This window comes from Saccostrea cucullata, unplaced genomic scaffold (genome assembly GCF_032062105.1).
Source record: "Saccostrea cucullata isolate Sc308-1 unplaced genomic scaffold, CSIRO_AGI_Scuc_v1 ctg1288, whole genome shotgun sequence".
Classification (NCBI taxonomy): domain Eukaryota; kingdom Metazoa; phylum Mollusca; class Bivalvia; order Ostreida; family Ostreidae; genus Saccostrea; species Saccostrea cuccullata.
The window spans coordinates 82,725-99,788 of NW_026940095.1; the positions used below are offsets into that span (position 1 = coordinate 82,725).

Genomic DNA, 17,064 nt, shown 5'->3' on the forward strand with positions numbered 1-17,064 from the left:
TCTAAGTAGGAGCTTATTTCTTAAATAAACTGTCAATAAGTATGCAAGCAAATCTGATGTTTGATTTTGGTGACGGGTCTTTTCATATCCATTCATACCTTTAAATTCATACTTTTTTAATCTGAAGGTCGTTGGTCCGTAGTCATTTCAAAAAATAGATTTAAACCTTCTCGCGGTGTCATTACGGTAAATATTTTGGAAGTTTCCGTGTAACGGCTTGGAGGAGGTGGTTATTGCCATGCACGAACGCTTCACATACTTTAAGGATCTTTAAAAAAATCTCGTTTAAGAGATGTTTACTAAGAGTAAATTCATTAAGGCTTGCGATTTGCTGTGCTCAAGAAAAAACACGTATAATAACATCGCCTTCTTCTCGCCCCATCCCTTCCTTCCACCCAAACGGACTATCTTGATACTTTTTATCATAAATCTTTATTAAATAATAAAGATTCTAAATAATTTTATTTTTTTTTTTAGCTATTATCATTTAATAACCATTGAATCTATTAAATTTACCTATTCTTATTTAAAATTAAACAAATCGCCGTTCTAGAAAATACATATGCCTTGTAATTAAAAATGACCACATATTTTAGATCAATTCAATCTTTAAAAGAGAGATTTGTTGAATCTGATGATTTTTTCTTTCTTTCTTCATGGCTCACCTGGTTTTGAATTTAATTCGACATTGATTTATTTTAAAGAACCCATTTAAAAAAAACTCTGGCACGTTTTGTTATGTACATGTATATGTATTTTAATTTCAACCTCTTAAATTAATTTTATTTTTGTATACAGATACACATAAAGTCCCCTTCCCACATTCATAAAACAAATTTTTATTTCACCGGTTCAAGATACATATCTTTGAGTATAATCTCAACAAAAATTCCATTTGAACAAGTTCAGAAATAAAAACAACATATTCACATTAATGTTTCACTTTTTTCACTGGGACATGGGGAGATCACTGGTGGTGAATCTTTTTTTTTTTTTTTTCATGTGCTTTTCTCCACTCTTATCTTGCTGAAGCAAAGCCCACAGGTTTCACATAATGGGCCCAGATAGCAGCTCAGATAAGTACCCACACACTTCTGGACGTAAATGGCATAAATACTGAACATGCGTAATGCCGGCGTTGCGCACCAAATCTGCTCAAAACTTATGCATGCGAACTCGCAACCCCAAAATAGCGCGAGGAAGATGCCGCACAATCCCGACAAAAATATATAGCAGCAGCTCTTTCCATTGGAGAAGCACTTGTTACTATAAATCCAGACACAGTCTGCACTGCGGACACCATCGGGTTCTGCTAAAACATCCTCAAAATTGGTCTGTAAGATAGAAAAGTTTAAAATATATTACTTTAAATGAAATAAATTGATTATGACGCAAAGATTTTCGTTTATAGCATCTTCGCTAGCCAGGACTTTCAGATACACTGCTCTCCTCATAAACCCTTGGCAAACGGTGCAGGGAAAAGAAGGGATTTTTACGAACTTGAACAGGTACATACAGTTTGCGTCATCAACAAAAGTAAAAATATAAACATTCAAAAATAAGGCATCGAACTGAACACCGAGTATTCATTTTAAAAACTAAGTAAAAATCAAAAAGATAAGTTATGAAAGAGGGTGAAGAGACTGGTCATAAAGAAAGTATTATCTACATGTACTTGTATTATCTACTTGCATTATCAACTTCCCCTATTTATGCAGAAATAAATCATCATCACCTGCATACGGGGTTAATATCTCGCAGTCGATACGATACAAAAGAGCATGTTCTACGAATGTACAATTCCTAAAACGAGGTAAATTATTGCCAAAAAAGTTGATGTAACAAGAGTATCGTTTAAAACATCATAAGCTCAGTGGTCGACACAATGACCTTGTCAGCAAAAACAGTTTATCATTGTGTCAAAAGCCGACTAACATTTTTCATACTGATTGTTAGTCCATTATTTATACACTGATTTGACGACGGATTTTTTCGTTATTTCCCGATCAGGACAAAGAGCACGGGGCGGGTGTGACCGGTCGGGAGGGGATGCTCACTGCTTCGTGGCACTGATCCCACCTCGGATGTTTTCTCTGCTCCTATTTTGTATTGTTTGTGGACTTTTGATCTTGAATAATGTTCGTTATCTCCGAATGGTTCATCTTTCATATCAAGTTGTACTTCGTTGGGGTTGACACAGAAAGAAGAACAAATGTGTACATATTGGTACAAGGGATGATCTAATTTGTGTACAAGAGTCTAAAATTGGGCAAATTTAAAGGAATTATTTCTGTGAGCAGTGGAAGTTCATTTTTAACACGAATTTAATTTTTTGATTGATTGATTGTATGTTGTTTAACGTCCCTCTCGAGAATTTTTCACTCATATAGAGACGCCATGAATTTTTGTCCTATACTCGGCGTTCGGGGCCATTGAGCATCAAGGATCTTTTTTGTGCCAGCAACTACTGCGACACGGGACATCGGCTTATACGGTCTCATCCGAAGAACCGGTTTCCACTTACCACAGTGGGATTCGAACCCGCGACGTAAGAATCGACTCCCTACTTCGCGACTTTAGAGCAGGCGCTCTAACCACTGTGCCACGCGGCGACAACAAAATACTAGTAACGTATTTATATCATGAAAGTTTTTAAAGAATAATTAACTAGCAAGTATTGATTTTTCATTTGTTATTGAAAGTGCAAATCGACATATTCAACACAGATTCTTAATCATTTTGCACACATCTTAGAATATTGGATGACACCACATCTGTTCATTAAATAACACGTGATTGTTGTTTACTTGCGTTTTCATTTCCGTCAGTAAAGAGTCAAAATATGTCCCGAAAGCAGATCTGTCCTTTAAAAAAGAGAATTTCTGATTGGTCGAATGATGTCGATCCACTCCAATCACAACTGAGAAAAAAATCCCAAATTGTTTTAAACACAATATGCCAAGGGGTTGTGAGGAGAGTAGCGTATCAGAAATACCTGGCTAGCGAAGATGCGTGTATAGTAAACATTTCGCAAATTATGTGGTCGATGCGATAATCTTGTCAGTAATAACAACCTGTCGTTATACTTATAAGTTATATGCTTATGTTTAGACTGCATTCAATTTGTTACAATTTTTCCGTTAGCCCGATATTATAACGAAGAGCACACTGCAGGTGTGACGGGTCGATAGGGATGTTTACTCCATTGTGGCACCCGATTTCAAATATGATGTTTATTTTTCAAATTCTTTTGCCAATACAATAATCTTGTTCAAAATAATGATCCAGCCATTCGTGTTCATGTGGGGCACACCAAACTAAATCTGTTATTATTTCATAAATTTTTGAAATACATTATTTTTGAAGATGAAAGCTATAGAAAGTATTTTCATGAAAGATAGCAATTCTTGATGGAAAACTGATTGTAAAAATACAAAAAATGTCATAAGCAAAGGGTACTTTTATTTGATTATATATTATTATAATATTTCTCTTAAAATAATGTTAAAAAACTATTTTTTTTTTCATTAAGGTAGATTTACCTGAATATGCTGGTTTAAGTTGTTTGGATCTCTATTTAGAAGATCCACATCAGCCATATTGAATCCTTCCTGGCGTTGTAAGTCTGAGTGGGCACATATTTTGTGAAGAGAGTTCTATATCCTTATATACCGATAGTGCTGCGACAATTTTGATGTACAAATATTGACGATTGTTACCTAATAGTCTCTAATTACATTGATTCAGGCGCTATTTGTATTAAGGAAGGGTTACATGACCCCCTTTTCTTTTACAAGTGCAAGGTAAATGTGAATATGGTAAAAAAATGTCATAGCCATGAACATTTCATTTAAGCTCTAACATATAGGTGTGTCAAGTTTATCTTGGCTCACCTTTACAATATCAACGAAATCTTTTAATTTAAATTTGAAACTTTACCCCCCCCCCCAAAAAAAAATAAGCAAAAACAAAAAAAAAAGTCTGCAAGGCATCTGTTGGTCCAAAATATATAACGTTTTCCAGGCGTTTCAGGATTTTGATATTTTAGCTGCCAAGAGAACCTCAAAATCGGCATCATTATGAAAAATTAAAATTTTGCCGCCCCAAACCGAACTCAGTTTTATGTACATTTATTGCCAAATGATAACAAAAGCATAATGCTTCTGTAGTCCAACTTTTGCTCTGTTTCGTTATAGGTGAGGTCAGCTTTATATCGCAAATATGGTACGTCAAAAAAGACCATGACCTTATGTATAATAAAACATATACACTGTATTGATTATGTTCTTGGAAAAATGCCTTGTGTTGACTCCTCGAACCAACTGTTTGTCTTCAGCATAACGGCCTCATACAAAAAGCATGGTTCTTTGGTCCGACAAGAAGCATATACGATCCTAGTCCAAAAATGTACATGTTTAATGTAATCAGGGTTATATCGTGCCTGTTTTTTTGTCTTTGTATGTCCATAATATTTACAATGTTTGGCAATAACATACTCTTTTTATTGTAATTAAAACAGTTGAGAATATACAAAACACCCATCAGTGACCTATGCTCTCTTGGCTTAATTTTGTCAAGCCTTAAAAATAGGAGTGAGGGCTTAACTTTTCAATCGTCAACTTCTCTCACTTGAGCAGCAATAAACCTTTATCTACTGTATACGAGGTTTATCTCTCAGTTGATTCAATGCGCAAGAGCATGTTCTGCGTATAAAATATATGGAGATAATAAACAGTATTCAAACTCAAAAGTACATTGAACAATACAAAACAGGAGCAGAGCAAACACGGACCTAAGAAACATCAGAGGTGGGATCAGGTGCCATAGAGGAATGAGCATTCCCTCCAGACCGGTCATACCCGCCGTGCTTTCCTTGTCATGATCGGGAAATAACGGAAAAATCCGTCGTCAATTCACTTTTTTAAAAAGTCTGCATCATCAAGACTCAGAGCTTACATCTTTACTTCACTGTATACAACAACCCCTCACGATATATTAAAATCTAGATTTTAAAACTGACCACTCAATGAAAAACGTAACTCTTAATTTTCACATCTTTTGATTGGTCATAAGCAAAATAAGTTTGCAAAGAACCACTCGGAATCTTGATACCAGTACCCTGAAGCTGACATTGAACCGATGAGATGAGTTCCTCATTGACAACATCTATATATGATGTTTCCAGAGACCAGGTTTTCCAATAAACTTTTGGAATTCCGATGGGAACATAGGGTTATTGAGCTCCTTTATAAGCTTATCAGTTTTTATATTCCTATGAAGCAGAAACAATTTGATGAAACAAGAATTTCAGCAGGCTCATTTAAAGTCATCATTTGGTAAGTTCTATGGTCGATACACTGACCTCGAACTCCTCACAATGACCATTTTATCATTGCGTCAAATGCTGACTGGCTTTTTTCATACTAATTGTTAGTCTATTCTTTATACACTAAATTGACGACGGATTTTCCCGTTATTTTCCGATCATGACAAGGAGCACACGTCGGATGTGACTGGTCGGGCAGGGTTTGCTCACCCCTCCATGGCACCAGATCCCACCTCTGATGTTTTGAGTGTCCGTTTTAACTCTGCTCCTATTTTGTATTGTTTTATGGACCGTTGATCTGGAATACTATTCGTTATCTCCATGATTCGTTCAAATATTTTACCTGTACATGATCTTTCCTTGGCCTTCAATTCGACATTAAGATAGTTCGACAATGTTAAATCAATGAAGAATTTTATTTGTATTCATCGAGAGAATTTATCCTAGAAAACTTGAAATAACAGATACCCCGGAGTCTTTCTTATTTATTTCATATTTTGAAGTTTACTGTTGACTTTGAACGGCTTTTCCATCGTCGACTTTCCTCATTTATGAAGTAATAATCCTCAATTATCTGCTTATGGTGTTCATGTCTTCGAACTTCCAACTTGTTCGCTTCTAAAAAGCTTTATATGAATACGATAACTTTTTTATGCGATGCATGCTACTCACTGTAAAGTTATTTCACACATATTTCACCAATCTCGTTTAAAGTTGGTATTTTGAAATTGATTGGTTGTTATAATGAAATTGTTAGCAAAAAAAAAACGTAATTTTAGGTTGTATTTTTACTGACTTGTTTCCTACCAATTGTTAGGCTTTCATTGCTTATGGCGGGAGTGTCTGGTCAACAGGGGACGCTTGCCCTTCTTACGCACCGGATCGAATTTTGGAAATTTCAGCGAGTACGTGTTTTATGCCCTACTCAAATATTTTTATTGATAATATTTTAGATGGATCTTTGTTCGAAATCTTCACCTTTAATACTAATACAATTTCAAATAATAACAACAATCAAGTTTAATTTTCTTTATGTTTACTTTAAAATAATATACCTATCTTATGTACAACTGATTATTATTTCATATACTAGTATGTTGCATCAGCATTATTTATAGAATGCTTCATGAAGGCAAATCTGAAGATCTGTTGTTTCTTAAATAGTACATGTATATCTTCAAACGTTTACAAAACGGAAACAATCATTATATATATACAACAATATAATTTTATCGATTGCTCTAGTTTTCATTTTCTTATTTATTAATGTTGGACACAGTGATTCGACTAAATGCTAATCCACATGTCTCACATATTGGCGCCAAATAGCACGTGATGCACGTACCGAAATATTTCTGTAGACATCCCATCATGATCGAGAAACAGCGCAAGTAAGGAGTTATACACCAAACCATGAAAAAGGTGACGAAGGCAAACTCGCAGCCCCAAGACAGTGCTATAAAGATCCCAAATAACGTAGATAGAATGTTGTAGCAACAGTTCTTCCCACAATTGAAACAAAAATGGCTGGCTTTCCACACACAGTTTATGCTGTGGGCCCCAGCAGGCTCCGCCAAAACGTCATCAAAACTCACCTTTTTATAAAGTAAATTAAAATTAGCTTATCTATAAATACTATACACAATGCCTGTACACTAAGTAAAGTATTTAAAATTATACCTTTCATATTATACCTCTTTATAGAAAGTAATTATTTTTGAAAATTAAAAATATTTTTTTAAATAAATTATAAAGTAGAAACATTTTCTACCTTAACATGGCCATTGATATCATTTGGGTCTCTTTCGTCAAGATCGAACTCCATATTTCAATCTAAGATATGAAAGGTTCAAAACTATCCAATTTTTTAGAATGATTACTTTTATACTTAATGTCTTTCTTTGTTTTGAAACATAGCTTTAACTGGCATGGAACAATGGTAATGCAATTCGTTTGTATCGAACACTTGTACGGTAACATTATACTATTGTGTCATTGACAATCATGTATCGGTTTCATGTATGTATAATGAAAACGAGGTTTATGTGTCAAACGTTTTTATAGTTTCTATATATATAAAAAATTCTGTAATTAAGTGTTTTAGAGATTAGATTTCTTGACGGTAAAGTCATTTACATGTACCGTATAACGGGTTATTTTAGCGGCGTGCTAATTTTGGCTTGTTTTAGCGTTTTGGTAGTAGTCCACTAAATTTTTCATCGCTAAAATATTCAATTTTCTTTTTTGTATGCGTTTGCATAGAGCAAGACCCCTGTGCCCGCTAAAATAAATTACAAGAAAATTCTTGGCGTATCTCTCAGCAACATGCCAAATTTTATTCTCGCCAAGAAAACCTGTACAGCTCTGGTTAAAAAATTGGTCAGATAAAACCAAGAGCTACAGATCCAAGCATAGTAAACCTTTTTACGTCGACGCTTTTTATTTTTTGTTTCTTGTATTTAGTGCCCTTCTCTATTTCAAACATGGTCCCGTTATTAGCAGACCTATAAACCCCAGTTGCATATCCAAAAACGACCAACGGCCGACGGGTTTTGAAGCAAAAATGGGATTCTTCGGGTGACAGTCGGCAGTTCATTGGCTGTTGTCTTGCCCGACTTTGACCTGTTTTTTTTTTTTGTCGGCCGACCAATTTTGTGTCCATCTGTTCAAGTTATAGTTTTTTCTGCGTCGGTGGCCGATTTCCTTAATTCAAGTTATCCGTCGACCAACGTTTGATCATCGTCCGATCATCGGCGGTCAGATTATAAAGTCGGTCGTCCGTCGTTCGACAATAAGGGTGTCCAAAATTTCGGCCGACTGTTAAAATCAAACTCCAGCTCAGAGCTCGATGATCGGGCGACGATTAGCCGACTTGTGATTATTTAACATATTAAGGATACATAACACAAACAAAATTTGATGCATAGTTTGATTTATATTTTTTGAACGGAACTAACATAACAATTAATCCGTAAGGTGTAAAGAAATCTTAAGTATTTTTTGCTGCTTAGATATGCGCCATTTGTCGTTTTTTATGCAATTCTAAACAAAATTTTGCACACATTTTCAACATTAAGTCACAATTTTACAAAAGTCTGCCACTTTGCCTTGCAAACATTACTCACGTCTGAATATATATCTATGAAAAATATTGCTGATTTCTAAAGAAAAAAGATTTTTTTGTGTACTTTATCCAAGTCATCGTTGTTCCTAGGAATGAATGTGACTGCTCTCTGTCGCCCGATATATACTCATGTCGGTCGATCATGTTCTTTCAGCCGACAAGACCAGAAAAAATTAGTCGCCCGACCATAGGCTTAAATGTGACCTAGGCATTAAGAATACATAACACAAACAAAATTTTGATGCATGGATTGATATAAATTTTTTGAACGGAAATAACATGAATAATTAAACTGTAAGATATAAAGAAATCTTAAGTATTCTTTGCTGCTTAGATATGCACCATTTGTCGTTTTTATGCAATTCCATACAAATTTTGCACACATTTTCAACATTGAGTCACAATTTTATAAGATTCTGCCACTTTGCCTTGCAAACGTTACTCAGGTCACCTATCTGAATATAGATCTATGAAAAGTATTGCTGATTTCTAAAAAAAAAATGTTTTTTGTGTTATTTATCAAAGTCATCAGTGTCCCTAGGAAATAATGTGACTGTTCCGTGTCGCCCGATACTGTGTCGGCCGATCCTTTTCTTTCAGCCGACAAGACCAGAAAAATTAAGTCGCCCGACCATCGGCTTAAATGTGACATAGGCATTACACATCTGTTTCATGTTTTGATATTCAACTTGAGAAAGACGTTAATGGTAATCTAACAACAAAGCTTTTTGACAAACAAGATGACTTTTTCAATCGTTAACATTCCTTACTTATGCGACAATGTACTTTCATCACCTGCATGCGGGGTTTATATCTCAATTGATTCGATGTGCAAGAACATGCTCTACAGTACGAATGAACAATTTTTAAAACGAGGCATGTTTTGACAAGCAAGTTGCTGAAACAAGAATATCAGCAGTAATATTTCTTAAGTTCTATTGTCGATACAATGATCTTGTCAACAAATACTAGTACAATTTATCATTAAGTCAAATGCTGAGTGACGTTTTTCATACTAATTTTTAGGCCATTATATGCACACTGAATGGTCGATGGATTTTCCTGTTATTTCCCGATTACTGCAGGTGTGACTGGTCGGCAGGGGATGCTCACTACTCCATCTCACCTGATCCTTTCTTTGATTGTTTAGAGGGTTGTATTTGCTCTGTTCCTATTTTGCTCTGTTCCTATATGTTTAATGGACTTATGAGCTTCAATACTGTTCGTATGATAGGCGTTGAGTTTAACTACTGTTCGTTATCTCCATATATTTCATCCTGTAATTAACCATACATTTCACTCATTCTTTATACTGTATTTACTTCCAACAGTTCTTGTGAATATAAAAAAAAGTCTTGGAATAAAGAAAACAAAACCAAAAAAAAAAAAAAAAAAGAAAAAGAAAGAAAAAATTCTTGAGGTTCAAATATCATATTTTATTGCCTTTACAAATACTGTATACAGGGTTAATTTCGCCCCGTTTAATTTTCGCCTTTTTACACTTGCAGATACATTTTTCTCATTTTAGATTCTCCAAGTGATAGTTATATAAAAGAAATTATATTATATTATATTATATCATTTCGCCCTGTTTTTAATTCACTAAAATGTAGTAGGGCGAAAGGGGCGAAAATTTCCCTGTATATCCCTGTTTTATGTTCGTAAAATGAAACGAGATAAACAGATAAATTATACTCTGTGTGTTAATTTAGTCGGAATGCAATTCTTTTTAAAATGATACTCGAAGACCACAAAAAAACGTTTGGAACGTTTGAAAAGTATGAGCGTAAAACATCAAGTTACTATAATAAGTAATTAAAGGATACCATGTTTTAAGAGACGTAATACACAAAATAAATGTTCATCTATCAGACAGCAACAATTTATCATTTAACTGTAATACTGAAAGGAGAAGAGTGGGAAATAGGAATGGATTATACCCAGGTACATATGTCTCAGGTTTTTCTCCTTTTTCAAGATTAATGATAACTGTTTAAGGACGAGATACATGTATTTATGCACTTCTTGTCCTTGAGTTTTTCAGAATTTTTGGGCTTTGCGACCGTGTTTAGGTATAGCTGCATATTTGATGAACAATATCATTTGAAAAAGAAGTCCTCTTTCCCTTTGTTTAAGCTATAAAATGAACCAATTACCAAGTCCTATTTTCTGTGGAAAAAGGAGTAAACATCCATTACTTTGGAATGCTGGTAATTGCCGAAATTAAATGAAGAAAATGTAGCCATCAATGACTTACAAGGTTTTGTCTTCTGACTCTGTTATTTATAACTGTATTTTAAAAAAAGTTAATTATGAGAGGTGAACAGTTTTACATTTGTTTAAATATCTTAATATGATACTTGGGAAGTCAGGCATACAATCAAAGACATTGCGATAATTTCAACAAGTGTTGTGTCCAAAAACTAGACGAGTCATGTATATATAGTTTTTAAATCAGTTTCCCTATCCTTAAAAAATGGAACTATTTTTCTTAATTTAGCAGGAAAGAAATATAAAAACAATCTACTTTGCTGTGAAGGCAAAAAAAAAAAAAAAATCAAATATCAAAATGATGCACACGACATGATTTAGCAAGCAATTAAAGTTTTGGATATTAGAAATCCACACCTTTTTTTATTTACTGTTAAACACCATTGCATGTCAGAGATTTAAATTATATGGGACAAAGTCTTGTTAACAACCCGAACCTTTTATCGTGGGTATCATTTACAAATTTACAACGAAGATATTTCTAATTAAAGAAAGAAGAATAACAGCGTTCTTTGGTTTTCCTGTTCCTACTGGAAACAAGAGTCAACTCAATGATAACTCACGCTATGTCAACAGAAAGCATGATTGCGGAAAACCTTGAAAGTACGTGTATGGTAAAAATTTTCTACTATCAAAAGGTACACAAATTTAATTGGGGCATTTGAAGAAGCATCTCGAGTATTAAAGAATATATAAATATCTAAGATTTTACAATATAACCCCCAATTTTCTATAGAGTAAAATCAATGTTAAACGTAGATCAGATAATATATGAATTCCCTTTCTCTCTTTCTCTCTCTTAAAATTTACGTTTTGAGAACATAAAACCAAAAATGTAAATAAGGTACCATATTTTGTGATCAGGCTTAGCTTTCGAATTTTAGTTCAATTTCTGTTAAGCAACTGAGATTTCTGACGAAATTCTTTATCATTAAGTATCACCTTAGTGGCTCCTTCTTTCAAATGTTTAATGCCAACAATAAATCTTAATTTTAAGTTGCTTGAATTTCAACTAAAAGGTATATTTATGCCATCTTCACATTTAACTTTAAAAAGTCGTTTATTTGAGGCGCTGTCTTTTCTTTAATCTAAGATTTTCTTTATGGAATTCGATTTCTGTTAATTTTATCTACACCAATATCTATTTTAGTGTGATATATTTACCAAGAATTTAAATTGGTTATTCTAGGATAGACGGAATTCCTGTAGAGATATTTCGCTGTCATACTTATACAGTAGAAATTCCTATCGAACACGTATTTCATCATTTTCAGTTTTAAGATCAAACCAACAATAAAGCGGTAAATTTCAGAATAGTATATTCCATACATCACTTAATCGCAATATTATACTTGTAATATTTTTTCTATGTGTAATTATTTCTCTTTTTCCTGGGATTTTACGTCGTTTAATTAAAAGGGAAGCTCTTTTAAATCACTTTATTTCAAAGTTTTACATTCCATTTTTAATAAAAAAAAATTAAGAAAATACAATTAGTTTTATTCAATACATGAAATAAAGTCAAAAGACATTTTATTAAAGAAAATGCATAGATTCAAGTTAATTCCTAGTTAGATGTCTTTCGAAGTGTATGTAGAATGTACACGAAATATAAAGTGATTCAAGTTATTCCATCGTCAAACTTCTTCTCGAGTGGACAGTTAAAATAAATTACAGTTGTATCACAGACGTAGAATTCAGCACAGGTATCTGATGTTCTCTTTTATGTCAAGCCTTTTTAACAGTTATGTTACTTAAACACAAGCCCGCTGTCTCACAAATTGGAGCCAGAGAACAGGATACACAGGTACCAAAAAACTTCTGTAGGCAGCCTAGATAAATTCCAAAGACCCTCAGCGATGGGGTGGTGCACCAGATTTGTTCAAATGAGATACAGGCAAACTCACAACCCCACCACAGGGCTATGAAGATCCCACACAGTCCGGTTAGGAGAGTGTAACAGCAAGCTTTACCTCCCTTGAAGCACATAGCACTGACTCTCCACACGCAGTCGGGGCTGTGGGACCCATCGGGTTCACCGAGCACGTCCTCAAAAGCGGTCTGATAGACAAAAAACATACATATCAATACAAGTATGCCTTCACAAAGCACGTCTTTAAAAGCGGTCTGACAGACAGAAAATATAGATATCAAAATAAGTATGCATGCTTTCTCAAGAAATTAAAACTAAGATTTGAATTTTTCCTTCTTTGAAACTTTCATGTAGAAAGTCCATTTTTTGACTGGACAGTTCTTGTATAAAAATATTTCATTTATATTTCAAAAAGTATCAGATGTCCTTTATTCATTTGATCTTTACATGCAAATTTAACTTTTTTGAAAGTAATGAAAGGTTTTCTTAGTTCTTTTATGGAGAATATATTTTTTTCCTTTTTCTCCTTTTCATTCTTTTTTTTTTTTTTTTTTTTTTGTTCACCATTATTTAAAAAAAATCAAAATTTTGCAGTTTTAAGGGTTTACTTGACAAGACAAATATGACATTTCTATGGGTTTTTTCTTCAAGAATAATTCTAAAAAAATCATTTGTCTGCACATTTCATATCGTAGCCTTTTAGTTTATAACATTTATATTTCATTAATACGAAAAAATTTAAAATGAATATATTTTTTTCTAGTAAACTGCATTATCTGATATGTTCAAATAAAGATGTTAATTTTGTTCTGTAACGTGAATATTCACCAGTAAGCATTGTTTTTAGCATTGTTTTACCTGCACATGCTTGTTGAGATCATTTGGATCCCTTCTTTCCATATCCAATTCTTTTCCAAAATCATCCATTTCGAAAATATAACCGAAAAACTTATTTCAAAGATTCAGCAAGGGATCCAAAAATGCTTTCTGTAAGGGGCTGTGTATTTTGATCTTTGGTTTTATACTCTAGTGAAGTAGCATAACCATGGAGATAGTAGTTGTGTTAATTAGAGGACGGTTCTTAAATTGCTTGTCAACTAGGAACACTGCTTTGAGAAACATGACAGTATTTTCAGTTGTTACTTGAAGTGCCAAATTATAAGATCAGTTTCATTTTGTTAGAGATTGTAAAAGGAGATACAATTATCAAAGAAACTAGGCTAGTATGGGGTATTCATGATAAGACATTTATTTTGGTTAAAAATCCTTTTATGAAAGATGGTGCGATAAAGCGTATAATTTAAATTAGTGAAATACTAAATTATCTTGTTTTAAGCATCGGTTTTTACAAATAATCAAACAATATAAATAAAATAATGTGCATTTTCTAAATTAAATAAAATACTTTTCATATTAGAGACAATAACAATATATCATCCCTGGATTAAGAAGACATGCATTTATAAACAGATGTCTTTTCTGTTTACAATAGAATATTGATTTCTATGTTACATGTAACAATAATATTTATAAGTGATTCGCATACGAAATTTTCCTTGGTCTCATTTACAAGAAGCAGTTGTAAATTTCTCCTTGAATCCAATGTATTGTTTAACTCATTTATAAATAGTCTACATCAATTGACAAGTTAAAAAAGAAATTACATGAGAAGTATGATTTTGAAGGCTGCCTGCTTATTTTTCGGAAGAACATTTTGCAAGTATCTTTGATTGATAAACTAAAAAGTAAAGTCAACAATACAAAGTGTCAAATTAAACTATCCCTTGTGTACAGGTTCTATAATTCATAATTATGCACATTTATCGTGTAATGAATTGTCATATGGAGGTTTTGTCCCGTTATATTTGAATTGATATTGGAAAAGCATTTTTTAAAAATTATATTTATTACGTATTTACCCTTTTCCCCGTGGATATCACCCATTGGATATTTTATTCAAATCCCGGGGTTGTGACGTCACAATTGGTTGTATGGAAGTGATAAAGTTATAAAATTACCTTAATCACCTGCATACGAGGTTTATATTTCTCAGTTTATTCAATACGGAAGGCAAGAGCTTGCTATACGTATGGACAATTTTTTTTGTATAAAACTAGATAAGTTATTTACAACAAAAATATCAGCAGTATCGTTTAAATATTCATCATTTCATAAGATCTATGGTCGAAACAAATACCTTGTCAGCAAAAACAAATAATTATAATGTCAAATGCTGACTGATGTTTTCATATTTATTGTTAGGCCATTATATGCATACTTAATTGTGACGTATTTTTCGTTATTTTCCGATCATGACAAGGAGAAAACAGCGGGTTTGACCGTTTGACATGATGCTCACTCCTCCCTGTCACCAGATTCCATCTCTGATGTTTTGTGGATCAGTGTTTGCTCTGCTCCTATTTTGTATTATTTATTGGACCTTTGAGCTTAAATATAGTTCGTTATCTCTATATATTTCATTCTTGTATGTGAATATTGAAAGTGATCAATATATAAAACATGGGATATGGTCAAGGGTCGGGGATTAAAAAACACACCTCGTTGAATAAAAATCATATCCATTCACAAATCACAGATCTTATATAATTATACTGTAAACGTATTACATTTGGCTGCGCATTCTATTTAGCGCCTCTCGCGGAAAGCATCATCTGCTAAATTAAGTACATCACTTTATGTTTTGTGTTTATATATTCATATAAAGCGAAAGCGCGAATTAAAATCTACGCTAATTTGTTTAAAAAACAATTTCCGCCAAATAGCGTACATGCTATATAAAATACATTTACAGTATACTGTAGAACCTTGTTTCATGTTCATGACCTAGCAATATTAATTTACTTGTTCATGGGGACGTTATTTCGTGGGTTATTCGTATATACAGTTAACTAAATAAATCAGTTTCCAAAACATCGTAAGTAAGGTGGTTAATTTGTGGGTAAGATTGACCCTACAAATTCACGAACATTGGTCCCCCGAAAAAATATGATTCCACAGTTTATATAATTATATGAACACCCAAACTAATCCTCTAACATTTTTTAATGCATATATTGGTCCATTATGATAAGCATTAACAAAGCGAGATAAATCTTTGTACATATCAAATACTTTTCTACAAATGATATTTTTTTTAAATGTAATAGATTGATTAAACAAAACAATTTTGACAATAAGTTTGTTTTTTATCGAAAAAAGTCTATCACAGAATTGAGGCGAATATCACATTTTAATCCATAAAAACATGATAACAATCATTTATTTGACACAGTTATTCTGCTGAACATGAGACCACATGTTTCACAGATTGGCGCTAAACAGCACGTTACCATCGTGCCAAAGTACTTTTGGCAACATCCCATATAGATGCTAAAGATCCTTAGCGAAGGAGTGATACACCAGACTTGATCAAAGGTGATGAAGGCAAACTCACAGCCCCAGGACAGAGCGATGAAAATCCCACACAGTGTGGTCATCAGTTTGTAACAGCAGTTCTTGCCGCAGTTGAAGCAAAAGAAGCTGGCTTTCCAGACACAGTCTATGCTGTGGGCGCCATCTGGCTCAGCCAAAACGTCCTCAAATGCTACCTTAATTCAAAAACCAAAAAAAGCAAAATGAAGTCAAATTTTCTATCGTTATCTTTAAGATTTAAAATTTTCTTTCTAGACAGGATACGTGTACTTATAATATAAAATTTGGTGGAAGAAGTACTTACAGAATTATTTTTTTTATTCAAAATCAATATAGATCAAATTGCAAAACTGTATATTGTAATTTTTTTAAAATAAAACCAGGTTTGGGTTTTACTACACAGATTTTCAGAGAACATCAGATGATGAGAAATTTACTATGCCTATCTTTCTAATTTCGGTTACTTTTAAAATAAAGGGATTTAGTATATCTTTCATAAGTGATATGTGATACCCTTGCTGAGATGGTTTGCTATGATTTTTTTAGCACAATTAACTCATGAGGTTTTTTAATTTGTTCATAAAAATCGGAAATTCAGAAAATTAACAAGCTATGGGTGGTCCGTACATCAATATATTTGTCGTCACTTATAAGAAACCCCAATGTGTGATTTTTGGATTTTGAAAGATTTTGAAAGGGTTTGCATATAATCGAAAAGGAAATTCAAAAATGGAATCTCAGTATCAAATAACTATTTAATCATCCCCATATGGATGCAATATATCAATCGACACCATTCATTTTTGTAGTATATCATAATATATATTATTCCTGACATTAATAAATATAAAAGAGGTTTTTTAAAACAGAAAAACCTATTTATAATATATATAGACTTTATTAAAGTTAAATATTTAGGAAGGAAAAACTTTGAAGATTGAATAAAAAATTATTAATTTAAAATTTATGCAAAACCTACCTTGACGTGAGCATTAAGTGCGTTTGGATCCCTGTCGATCATATCTAGTTCTTTTTCTT

At 33.1% G+C, this 17,064-nt stretch overlaps 2 protein-coding genes and 1 long non-coding RNA gene across 3 annotated transcripts; all 3 read right to left on the reverse strand.

Moving 5' to 3' along the window:
• Positions 1-840: 840 nt before the first annotated feature.
• On the reverse strand, positions 841-3,623 carry LOC134254762 (caveolin-1-like). The gene is made up of 2 exons (XM_062737287.1): positions 3,543-3,623; positions 841-1,334 (listed from the first exon to the last, which is right to left on the reverse strand). Exons 1-2 carry the CDS (start codon positions 3,597-3,599, stop codon positions 999-1,001), a joined length of 393 nt encoding a protein of 130 aa, XP_062593271.1. The 5' UTR covers positions 3,600-3,623; the 3' UTR covers positions 841-998.
• Positions 3,624-12,145: 8,522 nt separating this feature from the next.
• On the reverse strand, positions 12,146-13,629 carry LOC134254757 (caveolin-3-like). Its single transcript, XM_062737283.1, has 2 exons — positions 13,453-13,629; positions 12,146-12,782 (listed from the first exon to the last, which is right to left on the reverse strand). Exons 1-2 carry the CDS (start codon positions 13,519-13,521, stop codon positions 12,450-12,452), a joined length of 402 nt encoding a protein of 133 aa, XP_062593267.1. The 5' UTR covers positions 13,522-13,629; the 3' UTR covers positions 12,146-12,449.
• Positions 13,630-15,639: 2,010 nt separating this feature from the next.
• On the reverse strand, positions 15,640-17,064 carry LOC134254759 (uncharacterized). Its single transcript, XR_009989376.1, has 2 exons — positions 17,002-17,064; positions 15,640-16,198 (listed from the first exon to the last, which is right to left on the reverse strand). It is a non-coding gene; the product is annotated as an uncharacterized LOC134254759 (long non-coding RNA).